The 16,182-nt window shown below is 44.0% G+C and overlaps 2 protein-coding genes across 2 annotated transcripts; one reads left to right on the top strand and one right to left on the bottom strand.

The window, feature by feature from the left end:
* Positions 1 to 2,313: 2,313 nt before the first annotated feature.
* Hen1 (Hen1 methyltransferase) lies at positions 2,314 to 4,690 on the bottom strand. Its single transcript, XM_077644732.1, has 3 exons — positions 4,553 to 4,690; positions 4,083 to 4,218; positions 2,314 to 3,419 (listed from the first exon to the last, which is right to left on the bottom strand). Exons 2-3 carry the CDS (start codon positions 4,100 to 4,102, stop codon positions 2,639 to 2,641), a joined length of 801 nt encoding a protein of 266 aa, XP_077500858.1. The 5' UTR covers positions 4,103 to 4,218; positions 4,553 to 4,690; the 3' UTR covers positions 2,314 to 2,638.
* Positions 4,691 to 4,738: 48 nt separating this feature from the next.
* LOC144111435 (uncharacterized) lies at positions 4,739 to 13,129 on the top strand. The gene is made up of 3 exons (XM_077644734.1): positions 4,739 to 5,287; positions 5,919 to 5,987; positions 10,641 to 13,129. Exons 1-3 carry the CDS (start codon positions 4,958 to 4,960, stop codon positions 10,743 to 10,745), a joined length of 504 nt encoding a protein of 167 aa, XP_077500860.1. The 5' UTR covers positions 4,739 to 4,957; the 3' UTR covers positions 10,746 to 13,129.
* Positions 13,130 to 16,182: the final 3,053 nt, after the last annotated feature.

The following is a 16,182-nucleotide window of genomic DNA, read 5'->3' as shown; positions in this document are numbered from 1 at the left end:
GATGCTTTTCCCGTGGGACATATGCGCCCATCCATGGAAATAATGTCACTGTTTCCTCTGGCTGTCATGGAGAACTTGCCGGCGAACAGCACAGGGTCCCCGGCTGTTCTGCCGGTGCCTGGCATCGAGGTCATATGTATTGTCCACATAAGCGTGCACTCGTGGTGAGCTGCTTTGAAGCACGCACGCACCCACGCACAAAAAAAAAAAGAAGCGCCCCTACACACTTCATTGCCCATCCGTGAGAAATATAACTCCGGCCGACACCTCTGCCATGCTCCACAGCTGTATACCTCTATATAAATACCCCCTGCCTCTCTCTAGCCGTTCGTTCGCACACATGCACTCGATGCTGGCGCTCTTTACTATTTTTTTTTATAGTTCCTTGGAAGAACTGTATACGCTCGGTCTGACCTTTGGCCGCGCTCTCCGGGTCGGCCAAGTCCGAGGACGAGCCCTCCGCCGGTGTCAGTTTACGTTTCTCGCTTAACTGGCTGATAAACAAACAGAGCGCGCTAAGTATACGTAAAGAAAAAAACAGCACATGATCCACAGCAGTATCGCCGGCCTGCATGCAGCTTCGTGCTCTGGCGCATCCTGGAGTTCCCGCGAAGACCAACGTGCCTACGGTTCCGCCGAGAGACGCCATATTTAGTTTCACGACTGCGTGGCCGTCAAGTATAGTTTATATATGAACATGATGCTTTTAAACTTCTGTCTGAAATGACTCATTCCAGCTTCCAGGCAAAGAAATACTGCCGGACGCTGTAACAAAGGCGCGCTTGCAAAAGGGCGGGAAAAAAGGTAGGTTCCAGATGCGAGACATCGCCGACGTGACGCGTGGAGAATGCATTGTGAAACGAGAGAGTGTGCAGGTGTTCTTGTCTTCCCTCTACATCAGCTGGCTCCTCGGGTAGCCCGAGCGAAGACGATATGTGTACTGAGAAGCGGAAGCGAGGCACAGGGCCAAGGTGCGAGGACCGGCGGGCTGTACAACGCACAAAAGAGTGACTGTGGGAGCGAGACTGCCAGACGTCCTCGCTCGGGAACAGGGTCTACCGTGTCCAATAGCACTGATGCGCACGCGCACAAAAGAGAGGCTCTGCGGCGCGCGGGCTTCCAGCGAGTATCGCCTAACACGCTCGCGTTCTCATGGTAGGTACGCGCGCAAGTACACAAGTGGGCACGGGAACCAGCTCTCAAGGTCACAAAGAAACGGAACGCAAGGGCACAATGCTATATATATATATATATATATATATATATATATATATATATATATATATATATATATATATATATATATATATATATATATATATATATTTAAAATTATAATTTGTTCGATTGTTCAGGTTGTATTGGTCATATGCCCCTGATCATCTACCCCATAACAATGGATTTGCTTCCTTCCGAAATACAAGCTGATAGTTCTCTTTGTATGCTGGTTTCCGTAGCAAACAGCCGAATAGCACAACGGAAATTGTTGCCCTGCTGGAATTACGACATAGGGCGCAACAGCATAATTGGCATAAGTCCACCCAAGTTTCTGCCACTCCGTGCTACACTTGCCTTTCCTTGGAATCCACTCAGTTACCCTTAAGGACCAACGGTTATCTTGCCATCACACCACATGCCCTGCCCAAGCGCACTTCTTCCTCTTGATTTTTACTAGGATGCCATTAATCCGGGTTGTAGAGCTAGGCTGAGGGAGAGGCACCATGTGATCTGTGTATGACGATATATAGATGGAACTACTGCTTAAATGTCTTCGTAGCAAGAATATGACATTTTTTCGCAATGCTTATGCATGGCTTCAAGTGGCCTTAGATGCAGAGAAAAAATTTGCTTAACCAAGCAACTCTAAAAAGCTTCTGAACGAAGTAGCTGTCTATATAATTATAGTGAACGGCGCTACGCTAGCAGATGACGTTCGGCCACAAGTTGGAGCCTCCCAGTCTGCAATGCGCCTCAAAACGCACAACTGCACTGCTTAATCCAGCGGTACACCGCCTCACGACTCACTTGGTTTCTGAACTTTGTTAATTTCCTCCTTGGCTGAGCGCACGCCCTACTCAATAGCTAGCTAGTTGTGATGTGCATGAAAAGATACTGACCTTTTCCGGTTGAAACCGAATTTGGAAAACTGAATTCTAAATTGAATTCGGTGCATTTTTATTGTTTCTTTTTTTCAGTGCCTGCCCATCCCCCACCCAACCGTTTCAGTTCGTCCTTCCTTCCTTCCAAAAAGCGTCCACAACCACTAACAGCGAGATATAAGTCAGCCTTTTCTTGCAAGAAAGGACTCTGGCATCCATTGAAATTAATGCCCCTTTAATATAGCAGCAGGTACATCTTTCTAAAATTTCATGGCAACATTTAAGTTCCACAAAAGTGGCAAAGAGCTGTCCACAATTGTAAAACTGCACTGTACATTTGAACATCAATTGAATTTATCATGCAACTAGAATACCAGTGTACTGTTAACAAGGCCACAACTCTGAAATCCCGATGAGCAAATGGTCATTTGATGCATGGCCATGTGATTTTCAATGAGAAAATGCACAGTAGTTGAGAGGGTTTTGAAAGCCTGGCTCATTACAGCATACACAACTCTGGCATATTTGTCAGTTCATGGTTACTCCTCTTTGCCAGGATGACTAGTCTCAAACAGTAGTTCATAAGGCTGTAACGATGATGCTTGAGACTCCTCCTCAGTACACTGATGAGACCTCTTGAAGAACGTGGCTATTTGAGAGCAATGTCCAATCCCTTGATATTTCTCAGACGGAGCATCCCCAACACCACTGTACTGAACCGTGTAACTAGGGTATCGGTCCAGGACTTTCGAGCACCACTGTTCAAACTCCGCTCTGCTCCATTCGAACTTGTGGTCCCAGTGCCTCATTCCTTGCCGCTCTGGGAACACCACGTTGAAGTCACGATTGGGAGTGGTGATCACGGCCACCTTTGGTCGGATGAAGCCGAATATGGTCTCAGGCATTCTCTCCAAGTCCTTCTCGTTGAGGTGTTCTATTAGCTCGATGCAAGTAACAGCATCAAATCCCACAAGTCTTGAGTCGTGGCTCGAGACGCTTCCCCGGAGAAGCTGTATGCTCAACTTTCGATCCCGCTTGTAGATGCACTCCCAGGCGAGTGGCCGCGCTACTTGGAAAGCATCTTCCAAGACACTGTAGCTGATGTCCACGCCAACAAACTGCCGCAGATGCTGAATGTGCTTGACGTGTTTAAAGAACTGTCCATTTGAGCAACCAAAGTCAACAACCTTTTCAATCGTGACATCCTGCGACAAGATCTTGCAAACTTCCTTGTAGCGCTGAATAGACACGGGTGGGTCAAACTTAATGACAGAGCATTCTTCAATTTCTGCACTCATTTTCTGGCCCACATCTCCTTTTCTGAAAGTTGAGGGTATGCAGATATATTTCCAAGACTGCTCCAACAAGTTGACAAGAATCATCAGCACATACAATGCCTAGCGTAACTCACATTCTTGTTGCAGTTAATAAAGCACACATATGAAGACTTCCCCAGTAGAGTACTACAGTACAGGGGTACAGTACAGGCTGCATCAGCTAATATCAGTGGTGGCTGTACAATGCATAACTGCGCAACAGACATTGAAAAAAAAAAATCCTTAATAACCCTGCAGTGTTTGCCAGCTCTTTAAGCATTAATCTGACCAAAAATTTTTCACTCTCTTGCAGTGCATAACGGACAAAACGAAACTAACCTAAGCTGCTCGAAGTGAAATCATTTCTTTTTTCTTTCGCAGTGGCCGATTCTCACAGGACTGACACCAGCGAAAAACAAAAGAAATGCTGCGTTCTGTGTGACAACAAATGCAAGTCGGCAGCTTGCCTTCCTAGCTCGGCTACTAAAGCAATTCCATTAATGTACTTCAAATGCACTGGTGTGACAGGGTAGACGAAACGGTCGCACGGACACTGTACCAAGGCGTATTGGAAGCATGACGTGGATATCTCGAGCGGCACAATGCAGCCAGCCTCTTATAGAAAGCGTCAGTCAGGGTTAGGCCAATGGCCTTAATTTTTACTTACGCATCCGTGAAATCTGCCATGTTCCGAGGCAAACGGCGGTTATGTTGCGTCGGAGGGCAGAGTCATTCAGCGTCGCCCGAGAGTGCTTCTTCGATACTTTATCCCACGAAATCGCTTCAGATTCACCTGCAAGCACCTGAAATACGATGAAAAGTTCTTAAAACTCTCAGGCGCTGCGTAGTACGATACTGTGCAGACTTCCGCGTGAATCAACAGGTTCCCGCAGAACTTCTTGGAACATGGACGCCAGGCCCGAATTCCTCGTTGTCTGGGCCTGCGCCCCCAGGTTAAAGCTGTTCTCTGCACTTCGCTGAGCGGTCTGCTCACTGTGGCCCGCAATGCCAGGCCGCGTAAAAATTGAGCTTTTTCGTGGTTCCCGTGTTCCGTAAACTTGTGCGGGCACTTGTGATGCGGAACCGTGCAGAAAGTCTGTACAAGTCGCGGCTACCACGGCGACGGTAGCAACTTACACGAGACAAAATATGGAGGTCCGGACGAACTCTGCTAAATGACGCAGGTATGCGAGAAAAACTATGTAGGTACGTGCCCGCAACTAACGCGGACTCACAGATCCGAAGAAACCATGAATGACAGGATCGCGCTTGACCACTTCCTGCTTGACACGATACATTACACGATATTCGAACACGCGCACTTCTGTGACGATGACGTCAAACGTCAACACAAATTTACGATCCAGTCAAAATAAACGTTATCGCTTAAAACTTCTCAAATTTACAATACTTTAGTGTACAAAAGCAGAAAAATAGTCAAAAAAGGTATTTTTTATTTTCACTAACGCGATAGTGTGCAAAATTTAAAGCGAGAGTCGCAAAGCCAAGCCAAGACACGCTCAGTTGCGTTGCATTGCGAAAATGGCGGACAAGCCTCGGCCTTCGCAGAATGCGCGAGACGCGGAGAATGACGACAGTAGCAGCAGCAACAGCAGTACGGGACAGAGTGACAGCGGGTCTAATTCTAATTCGCTTAACGCGTTTGCCAATGATGGCGGCTTTCTCGAGAGGTTCAAGCAAATGCAGGAAGCCTGCAAGCAGCAAGCTGCCACTCAAGAATCGCAGTCCCAGTCGCTGAGCGAGTTCGCTGTCCCTCAAGCCAACAGCACCGTTACTCCAGCCAGCAGTGAGAAGACCGAGTCCACGGAACCAGACGCAGCTGCTGCGGCAAGGAAACGGGCACTCCCATTCGTAAGATACACTCACGACCGAGAGCACTTTAGCTGGCTGTTGCCAGCTTCGTAGAAGGAATCGTGTGCTTTGCGTAAAGCTATGCCTACAGGAGCCTTGTCGGTTTGTCGCTAGTGCCTCTCAAGTCACTCAGGGGGGCAAAAAAAAAAAAAATGTGTCCGGGTGCATGTATTGCAATAAACGACACGCGTCGTTCAGTCGATATCGCAGATTACGAGCGAGTGAACTGCCGCTTGAAAATATACGATGTGTGTGTGTCTGTGTCTGTGCAAGAACTTGTAAATCTGGCAGTAGGTGTGACTATTTGAAGTACATGGCTGCATATAGACATAATCGGCATAGCAGTCGTTAAGTGCAACATCTGTAGCTAGTGAAGCCACTTTTAATATCCTTTTGCTGCAAATCTGTGAAGTTTACACTGGCATTGAGAAGTGAAATCGCGTATTGAGAGCCTTGCCTGCTTTTATTGTGCATGTCACGGACTGTTTCTGAACAGTAGCAACTGTTGTCGTTGCAATGTGTGTAATGCTAAGCAAGCACATGAAGAAAGCTGCTCTTAAAGCATGGAGAAACGGTGTGGCATCGATCTTGATCCGCATGTGACTAATGTCCTAGTCCTTACCTCTTTTAGGTGGGTAAAAGAAGGGGTGGCAAAGTTCTAAAGACGGGCATTGTCCACAAGCCGAAGGTCGAAGATGAGGTAAGCCCTGGTTGGAGGTGGACCTACCTGTCTCTTTCTTTGACGCTTTGTAGGGTGGGGAAACCCTCTGTTGCTGTTCACCCATTGAGCTGAATCTTCGTTGGCTTAACCACTTAAAGCTCCACACATTGTACAGCATTGGTGTGAATTGTGGCACAAAAACGGGAATTCTAGCTGGTGTTCTTTTCATCTAACAGCCCTTTCTATATAACTGCCCTGATTGTGGGTGGAGGTGAAAGCATTTGTACAACTTATGATGAGCATACATGGTGTTGAAGGGTGCCTAGCATGAGCAGTTTCTTTTTTGGGACTGAGCTTGGCACATTAATACGATGCTAGCAGCAGTCTAAACAAAGATAAGGTTGGTGTGTGGGCTGCTACCCTATCAGCTGTCCATTGTTACCATAGCTATGTCATAGTGCAGCAGGCAGATGCTCTTCCTTCTCATGTCTCTAGAGCTGTCCACAGAATTGTTGGTGGCAGCCCGTTTAATCAGATTGCCAATACTTTCAGGGGCTCATTGTTTAAACTCTACTTGACTGCATCAGTGAAACCTCGTTGCAATATAGTCTACATATTTTAACGCAACAGAGTTGAGGAGCTCCTGTCGCAGAAAAGCTGGTGTTGTCGTCTGGCCATGAGCGAAAAATGGCACATCTTGGTGGACACCTGAACCACGCCATAAGGGAAGGGATTTCCCTTCCCCTATGGTAGGCAGGGGTGTCCAGCAGGGGTGTCCAGTGAGAATTGTGAGACAGGCATCATTTCCTTTCCTTAAAACCAATTTTCATTTCAATTTCCTTCCTTTATGGCCTGGTTCAGGTGAGACAGGCGTCCTTTCCTTAAATTGTCCAAAGGGCCATGCCTCCCATTGGGCTGAAGGGGCATTGGCGCCGTGGACTCCTTGGCAGTGGTGCTGCGACACCACGCTTTCACTTCTCACTCTTCAAGTGGAAGCTTAAGCATCGTCCAAATTTTTAACTATCTTGTTCATAATTTCTAGAGATTATGGTGCGGAGTGATCTTGTGCTTCAATAATAAATTTGGGAATTGAATTTCTTGTTAAAGGAGAAATTCTAATTTTAAATTGGAGCCGAAAATGCATGAAACAAGGTGAATAGAGATACTGCAGGGAAAGATCGGCATTACCTTTGCATCCCTTCATTTCATCATATCTGGCTAGATGCTGTCAAGGGCACTGCTTTTGCCCCATTTTTTTTTTTCAATGTTTGCTTCATTTTTTTGTTTATTCTGTCTTTAGAGTGCTTACTGATGTAAATTGGCATTGCCTTCGCACGAACGACTTAAGTAGTATAACAGTAGTATCTCTCATGCCACATGCTTTTGTGTGTATGTGTATGTAAACAAGCCTGCATCAGCATGAAAGCAGTAAACAGTCTTGACAGAATGTGTAGAGACTAGTATCATATTGTCTGACATTTTTCTAGTTTTTTTACGGCCAGCACTGCGTTAGTTTTGGTTCCTCAACTTTAATGGCGTCCGATTACCATTGCTTACTATGATTGCTTCCAGCATAGGGATACGTGAAGAGGAGCATGTTCACTGATCAAAAAAAAACTTTTAATGTTTCATTCTGCTTCTAACGTAACTGTTGCGAGATTGGACTCTTTTGACACCTGGGTTTCTATTGCACAAAAAAAAAAATGTGATGGTCCTTGAAGATGTTGTCAGTCCCTTTAAAAAAAAAAAAATAACCCTGACCCCAGTGCAAAAGGAAATGACAAGTTAGTGGATATAATTAGTGCTAACAACCATCAATATGGTAACAACCATATGCGTGCATAGCGGTGGAAAAAAATGTTTCTTTTGTGAGGCACTTACCTTATTAAGTTGCTGGCACAGTTTTATGGTTTTATTTTGTATGTGGTGTACATTTTGTCTGCTCAGAAATTTTTGTCAGAAAGCCTGCTGTGGATCAGTTGCCAGCTAATGTTTGTCTCGTGATAAAAGCTCCTGATATGAAACGTGTCTGTGTGCACATGCACATTTCCAAATAATGGATTGTCGGCTCATTACTTGCTTGTTATGCAGCTTTGTGTTGCTTCAAGCTTATCCTGTGGGTAGCACTGCAGTCTACATGGTTTATGTCTTGTTTCTGTTTCATATTGGCATGTTCTGTCGGGGTGTAATTTGGTTGCGGTGTTCAAACAAAGCACGCACAAAATGCCGCTAGAACTTTTTCTAAAACTGACCCACCCCGTGATGCAGTTTATTCTTTCTCAAAACAAATAAGCTGCGTTGAAAAAGTCAGCCCATTGCATGCGTTAGGTTGAATTCCTTCTTTCTGGTGTGTTAGAGTTTCCCCCCCAAGAATAACACTTATCGCTGACTGGCTAGTTCTCCTCTACCAGAGTGCTGTTAGTGAACTTGGTGCAAAAGTCCCTAACAGTGACTTACGGCAGCAAGGACAGAGCAAGATAATAAATAGCACTTGCACAAACAGCACAGGGGACTTATATAGCTGTGCAACGTTGTTTCACTGGTGTTTGAACTCTGCTAGAGTTTTCATGGTTGCTAGTGATTGCAAGCTGCCTTGGATTGTTGCTGTGGGGTTGTCATTAAAACTTTCTTGCGCTGAATTAATTTTACTGAAGAATTTGCTAAGTACAAAGAAGTTGAATGTAGCCTCAGCACACTTTAAATGTGCTTGTAAAATATCAGAAGTCAGAGTAATGAACTTTTCGCTGTAGTTTCCACGTAACAAACTTTTCATTTCATTTCATTTATTGAACCCTCAAGGCCAGAGGCATTAAAGAGGGGAGTGGATACAAAAATAAATAGAAAAGGAAATGAGTATTACAAGAAATTTCTGCTATTTATACAATGTTAGCTATTGCATTGTTAAAATGCTGGTTATCATTGATGTCGATAATTTCAGCAGGAATGTGGTTCCATTCACGTGAAGCACGAGGCAAGAAGGAATGAAATACTGATAAGGTGTGAAATGTTGAAATTCCAACCTTGTGGCGATGATCAGTGCGGCTTGAAGCATAGTGGGGAGGAGCAATGAGTGCGTTCCAGTGAGTGTAATGATGATACAATTTATGAAAAAGACTGAGACGAATTATTTTTCTGCGGCATGCTAAAGGCTGTAAAGAGAGGTAAGTTTTCATGCTGGTTACGCTTGCGCCGCGATTAAAGTTAGATAAAATAAAATGCACGGCATTATTGTGGACCATCTCCAGCGAAGTTATTAGCTTTTCGTAGTGGGAATCCTATACAGCAGCTGCATATTCCAGTTTTGAACGAATCAGCGTTTTGTAAAGCAATAATTTAAGAGAAGACGGGCTTTCCGTAAAGTTTCGGCGTACGTAGCCCAACATGAGGTTAGCGTTGTTAATAGTGTACTCGATGTGGTGCAACCAGGAGAGAGGTCTGGAGAAATGTGGACATCCAAGTATTTATGTGTAGCAACAGATTCTGAGGGGATGTTATTTAAATAGTACCTGGAAGGTGTGTTAATATTTGCATAACTCTACATTTTTCAGTGTTTAGGTCCATGAGCCAATCATTGCACCGAGTAGAAATATTGGTAAGATCGGTCTGAAGAAGGTTAGCATCTTTAGGGGATGTTATTTCACGAAAAACAACGCAGTCATCAGCAAAGAGATGAATGCTAGATGCTGCTTTGGAAGGAAGATCATTGATGTAAATGAAAAACACAAGCGGTCCAATGACTGATCCTTGAGGCACTCCCGAGTAAACGTCACTGAAAGGTGAATCGTAGTTGTTAGCGGAAACAAATTGTGATCGGTTATGAAGAAAGTCGATCCATTTCAAAATGTTATGATCAATGTTCAGTTGATTTAGTTTAAAAAGTAGTAAACGGTGACATACCTTGTCGAAAGCTTTAGAAAAGTCGAGGAAAATGCAGTCCTCCTCAGAGGCGCTATCTAAAATAAGGTGGAGCTTGTTAATAAAGCAGACAAGTTGGGTTTCGCATGAATATGATTTCCTAAGACCGTGCTGTGCGGGTGTGAAGAAAGAATTAGTGAAAATTACGTGTTCTGATAATTTGCAGCAAGTACTGGTCAGCGAGATGGGACGATAATTTGCAGGCGACGTTTTAAATCCTGATTTGAAGAATGGAACCACCTTCCCGATTTTCCATTGTGTGGGCAATGTTGAGGTATCAAGAGATTGCTGAAAAATCTTGGTTAGTATAATAGAAGTACAGGTAAAGGTGTTTTTTTTTAATTTGGCATTAACACAGTCGTAGCCAGGTTACAACTGAAATTTAGGTTTTCAATTAGTTTAGCAATTCCTAATGAGTCAAAGTGTATAGGAGGCATTACTACATAATTATGTAGTTTTTTGCATTTCGCTGCAAGTGCAATACTTGATTGGTGTGGACTGGTCATTTTGTGTTATGGCTGGAGCTGGCAATACTGTGGACAGCTGTAGCAAAATGGACACGGTCGTTTGAATTTTCCATTTCTAGAGCACTAGACGCACATGCTCAGCTTTCTACCAGATTTAGCGAGCCTCAAAAAACGAGGCCATGCCGCCCTAAACGATTGATAGCTGCTTCGTGTATGCTTCCGTGGGTTAGCGGCAAGCAGGACGCAAGGGGGATCAGTTTTGATGGAGGCACGCAGGGCTCTACAGGGTGGCAGCCAATTTGGTTTGCAGGAGGAGCTTCCCAAGGATGCCTGGTCGCGCTACTTGGCTGAAGTGCGCAAATACCGAGAGCGCTCGTGCGACGACGAAGAGAAGACCCGGCCACTCGTCAAGTGATAAAACAATTCGGCTGCAGTGAAGAGCAACAGAGCAGACAGCCTTGGACACTGTTGTGACACCCGTGAAGGACCACTTGCCACTGCCCCTCGAAATGTTGCGTCGGCTTTGATGCCGCAGACATTTGACTGCTGGCTGCTAGGGGTTCCTCGGGAGCTCACTGCTACACAGGTCTTGGTGCCGTCTTGCTGAGCAGCATGTTTACCATCAGTAACTTGCGGGTGTTGTCACAATTATTTATGAAACACATATTACCCCGTAATAAATATGGTTACTTGTGGGGAAAATTCAGCAGGATAAGAAGCGACAGTCTTATGCCTGGATGTTGGGGAAGCAAGCACGTCGCTAAACGTGGCGTTGAGCGAGTGTGTTGCAGAGTGACAACAGCTGCATGTCAGTCGTCAAAGAATGAAACTCGGTACACGGAGTGCATGGCCCCCAGTAAATTGTGCGGCATTCTGAAGCGTACGTCACCTGAAAGACATTAGTGTGGAGTACTATTAGAGCTTTTATTTGAATTGCTAGGTTTAATGAAGTCTCTCTCGGCAGGCGTCACCTAGTGCAAAATAACCTAGGGCCATGTGCGCCGAGCATTGCGTTTTGTTCATTGGCAGCTGTACATTTGTTATGTGCAATTAGGCAGACCATTTTATATGCTCGTGATAAGAAACCTGGCCTTAGCTTCCAGTAGCAGTGGTGCAGTTAGCAGATATTCTGAAAGGAAACCGGTTTATTATGCTAAAAGCTTTTGTGTATCACAAAGTGTATAAGGGAAGGGAAAGCCTCACAGTGCTTGTCAACGTTTTGACTAGAGGGCTTCTCTTCGTCTGGGCCCAGATGAACAGTCCTCTTGTCGAAACGTTAACAAGCACCCCAAGGCTTTCCCCTCCGTTGTTCACTTTGTGATATCAATAACCAGCTGCCCAACCTCCCTACCAAGAAAGCTTTTGTGTCGTTCAGGCATTGACAGCAGATGAGAACAGAAGCTAGTAAAGACACTGCTCTGTTGCTTTGCGTTGGAAATGTCCAGTCTCAGCTAGAGCGACCTTTTGCCTTTGAAAAAACTCTTTTGAGAACACTTTTCAGCGTTCCAGCTAATTTAATGATGTTAATTTTTCTGTTTTCTCAATTTTTTCATCCAAGGATGTAATTTATTTAGCAGGTTGTCATTCGTAGATCAGGGTTTTTGACGGCAATTAAAAGATATTCCAGTGGCCGACACCTTTGCTTTGAAGGCAGTCCTAATTTGAGTGGCTTGTTTGGAAACTGTGGCTCGGTATGTGCTTAACTGAGCTTGGAATTGTTCGTGCTGCCCATTTTATTGACGCTTGGAAGGGTCAGAGTTTTTGTGCCGTGTTATATGATCATGCTACAGACTCTCTTTTGTGTCATTAGTGTTTGTGCCTTGTGTTAGCTTTGGCACTCTTATGGCAAGAAAAGCACTTGCATAGCCTTGCATAGGCAGTTTTAACTGCTATTGAAGTCTGTGACGCTTCATGTAGAACCTAACTTGTGGTCCGGCAACACAATGCCTTAAAAAAGGTTTTTTTTTTTTTTGTCCGATGAATTAATGTGCGCAAGTTTTACACTTTCTAAATTATACAACTGAAGCCACTTACAGGGAGCTAGAATAATTCAGTTGAGGTACATTGGATTTTGGTGCTTGGTTGTGATTTTTCCAAAGTGGCTTCATGCTTTTATACCATTTTGTGTATTAAAAGGTGCACAAGTATTCCTGCATTACCTAGCACAGCAGTTTTGTATGCTGTAGGAAAAATAAATAGCAGTGGTGAATATTTTCGAGCTGGCTGATACGGCAGAACAGTTGACTATCTTGTAAATCCGCAAAGCTGGGACTGCCAGTCTATGTTGAACTCAGTGTTGAGAACTTAACAGTCGCCACCGCCATGTACACCGCCTGATGTCTTCAGCTCAATGGCGGTTGGAACTGCCTCTGTAACCGAGCGCCCTACAGGCTTAATGGGAGTGATCGGCTGATTGATGCCTTTATTTATGGTCTCTTGGGTTTATCCATTAGCGCTGGTGGGGTGAAGGGAAGTGCGGATTGGCAAGTTGTGTTGATTCACCTTAAGCGTGCATAAAGTTGCGCTTTTAGTGTGGCAAGAGATATTAGATTGCAGCTAAGTGCATACTAACATCGCTTTTTTTCCATTAGTCTCTGCTGTGCATTCAAAACCTGTTCCCATGCTGCGATGGCTTGGTGCACATCTTGCTATGTATGAAAGATTACACACGCCATCTAGGCAGGTAAAAGGTAACATCTCCATGACATGTCACTCATTAGCATTCTTGTACGTTGTAGTGGGAAAGTACCTACAATACAGTTGTACAGACTTCAATAAACACCCTACTTATGAACCCGAGATTGCTTTTTTTTTTTTCTTTCTAGATTCGATACAATTCCAGCACCTGTCACTGCACATTTTTTCTTTTTACTTAATGTACTAAAGTTGAACCTCGTTATAACGAAACAGTTCCCATGGAAGCTCGGTCAACACGAACTAGAACGAAGTAATCACCGGGCCCCTTCAACTTTGTTATAACGAGGTTCAACTGTATAATGAAATGGAGCAGGCCAGCTTGCTAATGGGCGCGATGTTACGTTTCCTACCCGGTACAGAGCAGCACTGCAAAGCAGTTTAAATGAATGCAGGATTTTTGTGAGCGCAGATCACAGCACAATTAAGGGACCATAGACACCCAATTTCAGTTGCATGTTTTCTTTCAAGTGATTCGTTAGATGTTAGAATACATGGTTCACCACGTGCTGTTCGCCTACAACCACTAAATAATTTTTAATTGAATTTTTCTCATGCTGTTTCGGTTTCATTTTCATCAATCGAACGATGGCTGTGATCTGTAGTTGATGTGCAGGTCACGTGAGGCACTAAAAATACTGAAATAAAATTGCTGGTATGTAGTTTTAATTTGCTACAATACTTAAGCCGCCCTGCTTCAAGATTTGGAATATCAAAAACTACGTATCGGCAATTATGTAGTCTTTTTTTTTTTTATGGCTCACGTCACCTAAACACTGACTACATATCAAAGCCATTGTTCGGCTGAAACCGGAACTGAAACAGCATCAAGGAGAAATGCAATTGTAAATTATTTAACGCTTGTAGCTGGATACCACGGGGCAGTCTACCTTAACTAACGTCTAACACATCATTGAAAGAAGAAAACACTCAAGGAAAAAAAATGATGTTTACACTCCTCTAAAGTATGAGGCCACTTTTAAAAAGCCTTATTTTTAATATTATTCCATTTTTCAAATTTTCTTTCATAACAATTCCGAATCATTCCTGAGTGAACGGTAACATTAGTTATCTTTCTAGTTGCAATTGTCGCAGAGCTACAGCAAAAGTTGTAACCCCCTGTGCATCTCGCAAAACTCAAAACGTTTTCCAGCCAAGTAAAAACTTAATTTTTTCATTATTAATTTTTCTTGTTCAATTTTCAGTTTACGCTTATAATTTTTTCATACCATTTCTTAACTACACCGTTCAGAAAAACGATGCAAGATGTCTGGAACACATTGGATGGTTATGTCAGGAACACTGAAGTTCGGTTTGCATCATGGCATGTGTCATTTCAACAATGGTCGCAGATGTACGCGGGGCGTTTTGAAGCACATTAGGATCTAACCTGGTTCACACACACAGTAGGCTTGCCTGACAGGTGACCAGCAGCATATCTGAAAATGTTCCTTTCGGTCTACCGATGCCACATAAAGCAAGAAAAAAAAAGTCAGCTGCCACATAAGCAAAATAAAAGCATGACCAAGCAGGAGCCGAGCTTCAAATATGGTGGAGGTTAACCGCATTGGCTGATGGCATTTGTTATTTCTAACTATAAATTACAAATTAGCTACAATTATAGTTATACTTTCCCCGTTTTTCTCAAAACACTTTTTTCTACTTTTTCTACCATCAGAAATCCTCACTTTATCCCTGTGCAAGATCTTTTATTGAAACTGTATGCTTATTGCTTGTACAGAGTGTAGCAGGTATTTGAGAACAAAGTTGTGTCTACAAGCAAGCAGACAGACTGGAGACAGATCACTTACGATCATTTAACGTTGTGTACAAGTGGCCATGCATGCAATGAATCTCATCATTCAGTGAAACTGCCGGCAGCAGCAATCAGACTCCACACTGTGTCGAAACCGACCGCAGGCAGGTGTCTTCGGAACATTAGCAATTTCATCCAACAACAGCTGCTCAGAGAGTCGCAGTGGTGTTGTGTGGGTGCCTGTTGGACTCTCTTTTAACCATGCCCCATGTGTAGTCGTCCATTGGGTCGAGAGCCGGGGAGCTGGGAGGCCACATGTTCGCAGGAACATGGTCATGGAGGTTCTCGGCCACCCATTTTTGAGTTGCATGGGCTGTGTGTTATGGTGCAGAGACTTGCTGGAAAACATACGGCCTCCCACATGCTACAACAGCAATCCAGGGTTTCACAATTGTTTTCAATACCTCAGTGCAAGCAGCAGCATTGACTCGCAGCAGTGGTCTCGTCAAGCTCCACCTCCTTGGCTAGGGCCCTTATCGACTTGCCAGGGTCTTCATCAATGATACCTTGGATGTAACTGATGAATTCCAGCGTCCCAAGAGTGTCAGAACGCCGACAATGTCGTTTCCTTTGGGAAACGGCGTCCACACCACCACTGGCAGCCTGCAATTCTTTCCAAACCTTGAACACGCACTATCGGGCAACCTTCAAGAATGTTGCGGTCTCTGAATCGGGGTGTCCTGCAGCCAAGGATGCGGTAATTGCATACCTCTTCATTTCCTGAGCTAGCTGAAATTCTACCATGGTTACCTGCAGCAAAAATGGCTTTGTATGTATGATGTAGAGGATGGAGCATCAACTATAATGTGTGTTCTCAAATACCTGCCGCGCCATGTATATCTAGCTGTGCAATGAACCACAATAAAAATCGTGCCATTTGTTACATAACTGCTATGTTTTTCTTAAATGCCTATACGAAAAGCAGTTTTTGGTTATTCCCCTATTACACAGTGACAATTGATGGAATTATAATTATTTTGGTTCACTGCACAGCTCTTGTCAAGTTTCTAACAGCAAAAGCATTTTTACCTGCGATGAACTAAATTATATTGCTGGCACCAGATAGTACATTTTAAAAAATTAATTTTTTTCACCCGTTTTGACATCTTGATTAGGATAAAACATCGTTCGTTTCTGTTCTGCTTTTATCATATTACATTTTAGAAAAGTGGCCTCGTACCTTCAAAACGCTTGTTTGTATTTGGTCAATGTATTGCATGCCGTTTTTTAATGCGTATGATGGCAGTTAGATTTTTTTTTTTTGGTTTTATGGGGGTTTAAAGTCCCAAAGCAACTCGGGCTATGGGGGACGCCGTAGTGAAGGGCTCCGGAAATTTCGACC

This window comes from Amblyomma americanum, chromosome 11, assembly GCF_052857255.1.
Source record: "Amblyomma americanum isolate KBUSLIRL-KWMA chromosome 11, ASM5285725v1, whole genome shotgun sequence".
Taxonomy (NCBI): Eukaryota; Metazoa; Arthropoda; class Arachnida; order Ixodida; family Ixodidae; genus Amblyomma; species Amblyomma americanum.
This window is presented reverse-complemented; position numbering and strand designations above follow the sequence as displayed.

Coding starts and splice junctions, on each gene's coding strand:
- Hen1 (XM_077644732.1), bottom strand. CDS start 4,102: ATGGCAGATTTCACGGATGC. Junction 3,420..4,082: donor ATGGCAGATTTCACGGATGC/GTAAGTAAAAAT, acceptor CTCAACTTTCAG/AAAAGGAGATGTGGGCCAGA.
- LOC144111435 (XM_077644734.1), top strand. CDS start 4,958: ATGGCGGACAAGCCTCGGCCTTCGCAGAATGCGCGAGACGCGGAGAAT. Junction 5,288..5,918: donor GGAAACGGGCACTCCCATTC/GTAAGATACACT, acceptor TACCTCTTTTAG/GTGGGTAAAAGAAGGGGTGG. Junction 5,988..10,640: donor AGCCGAAGGTCGAAGATGAG/GTAAGCCCTGGT, acceptor TTTGGTTTGCAG/GAGGAGCTTCCCAAGGATGC.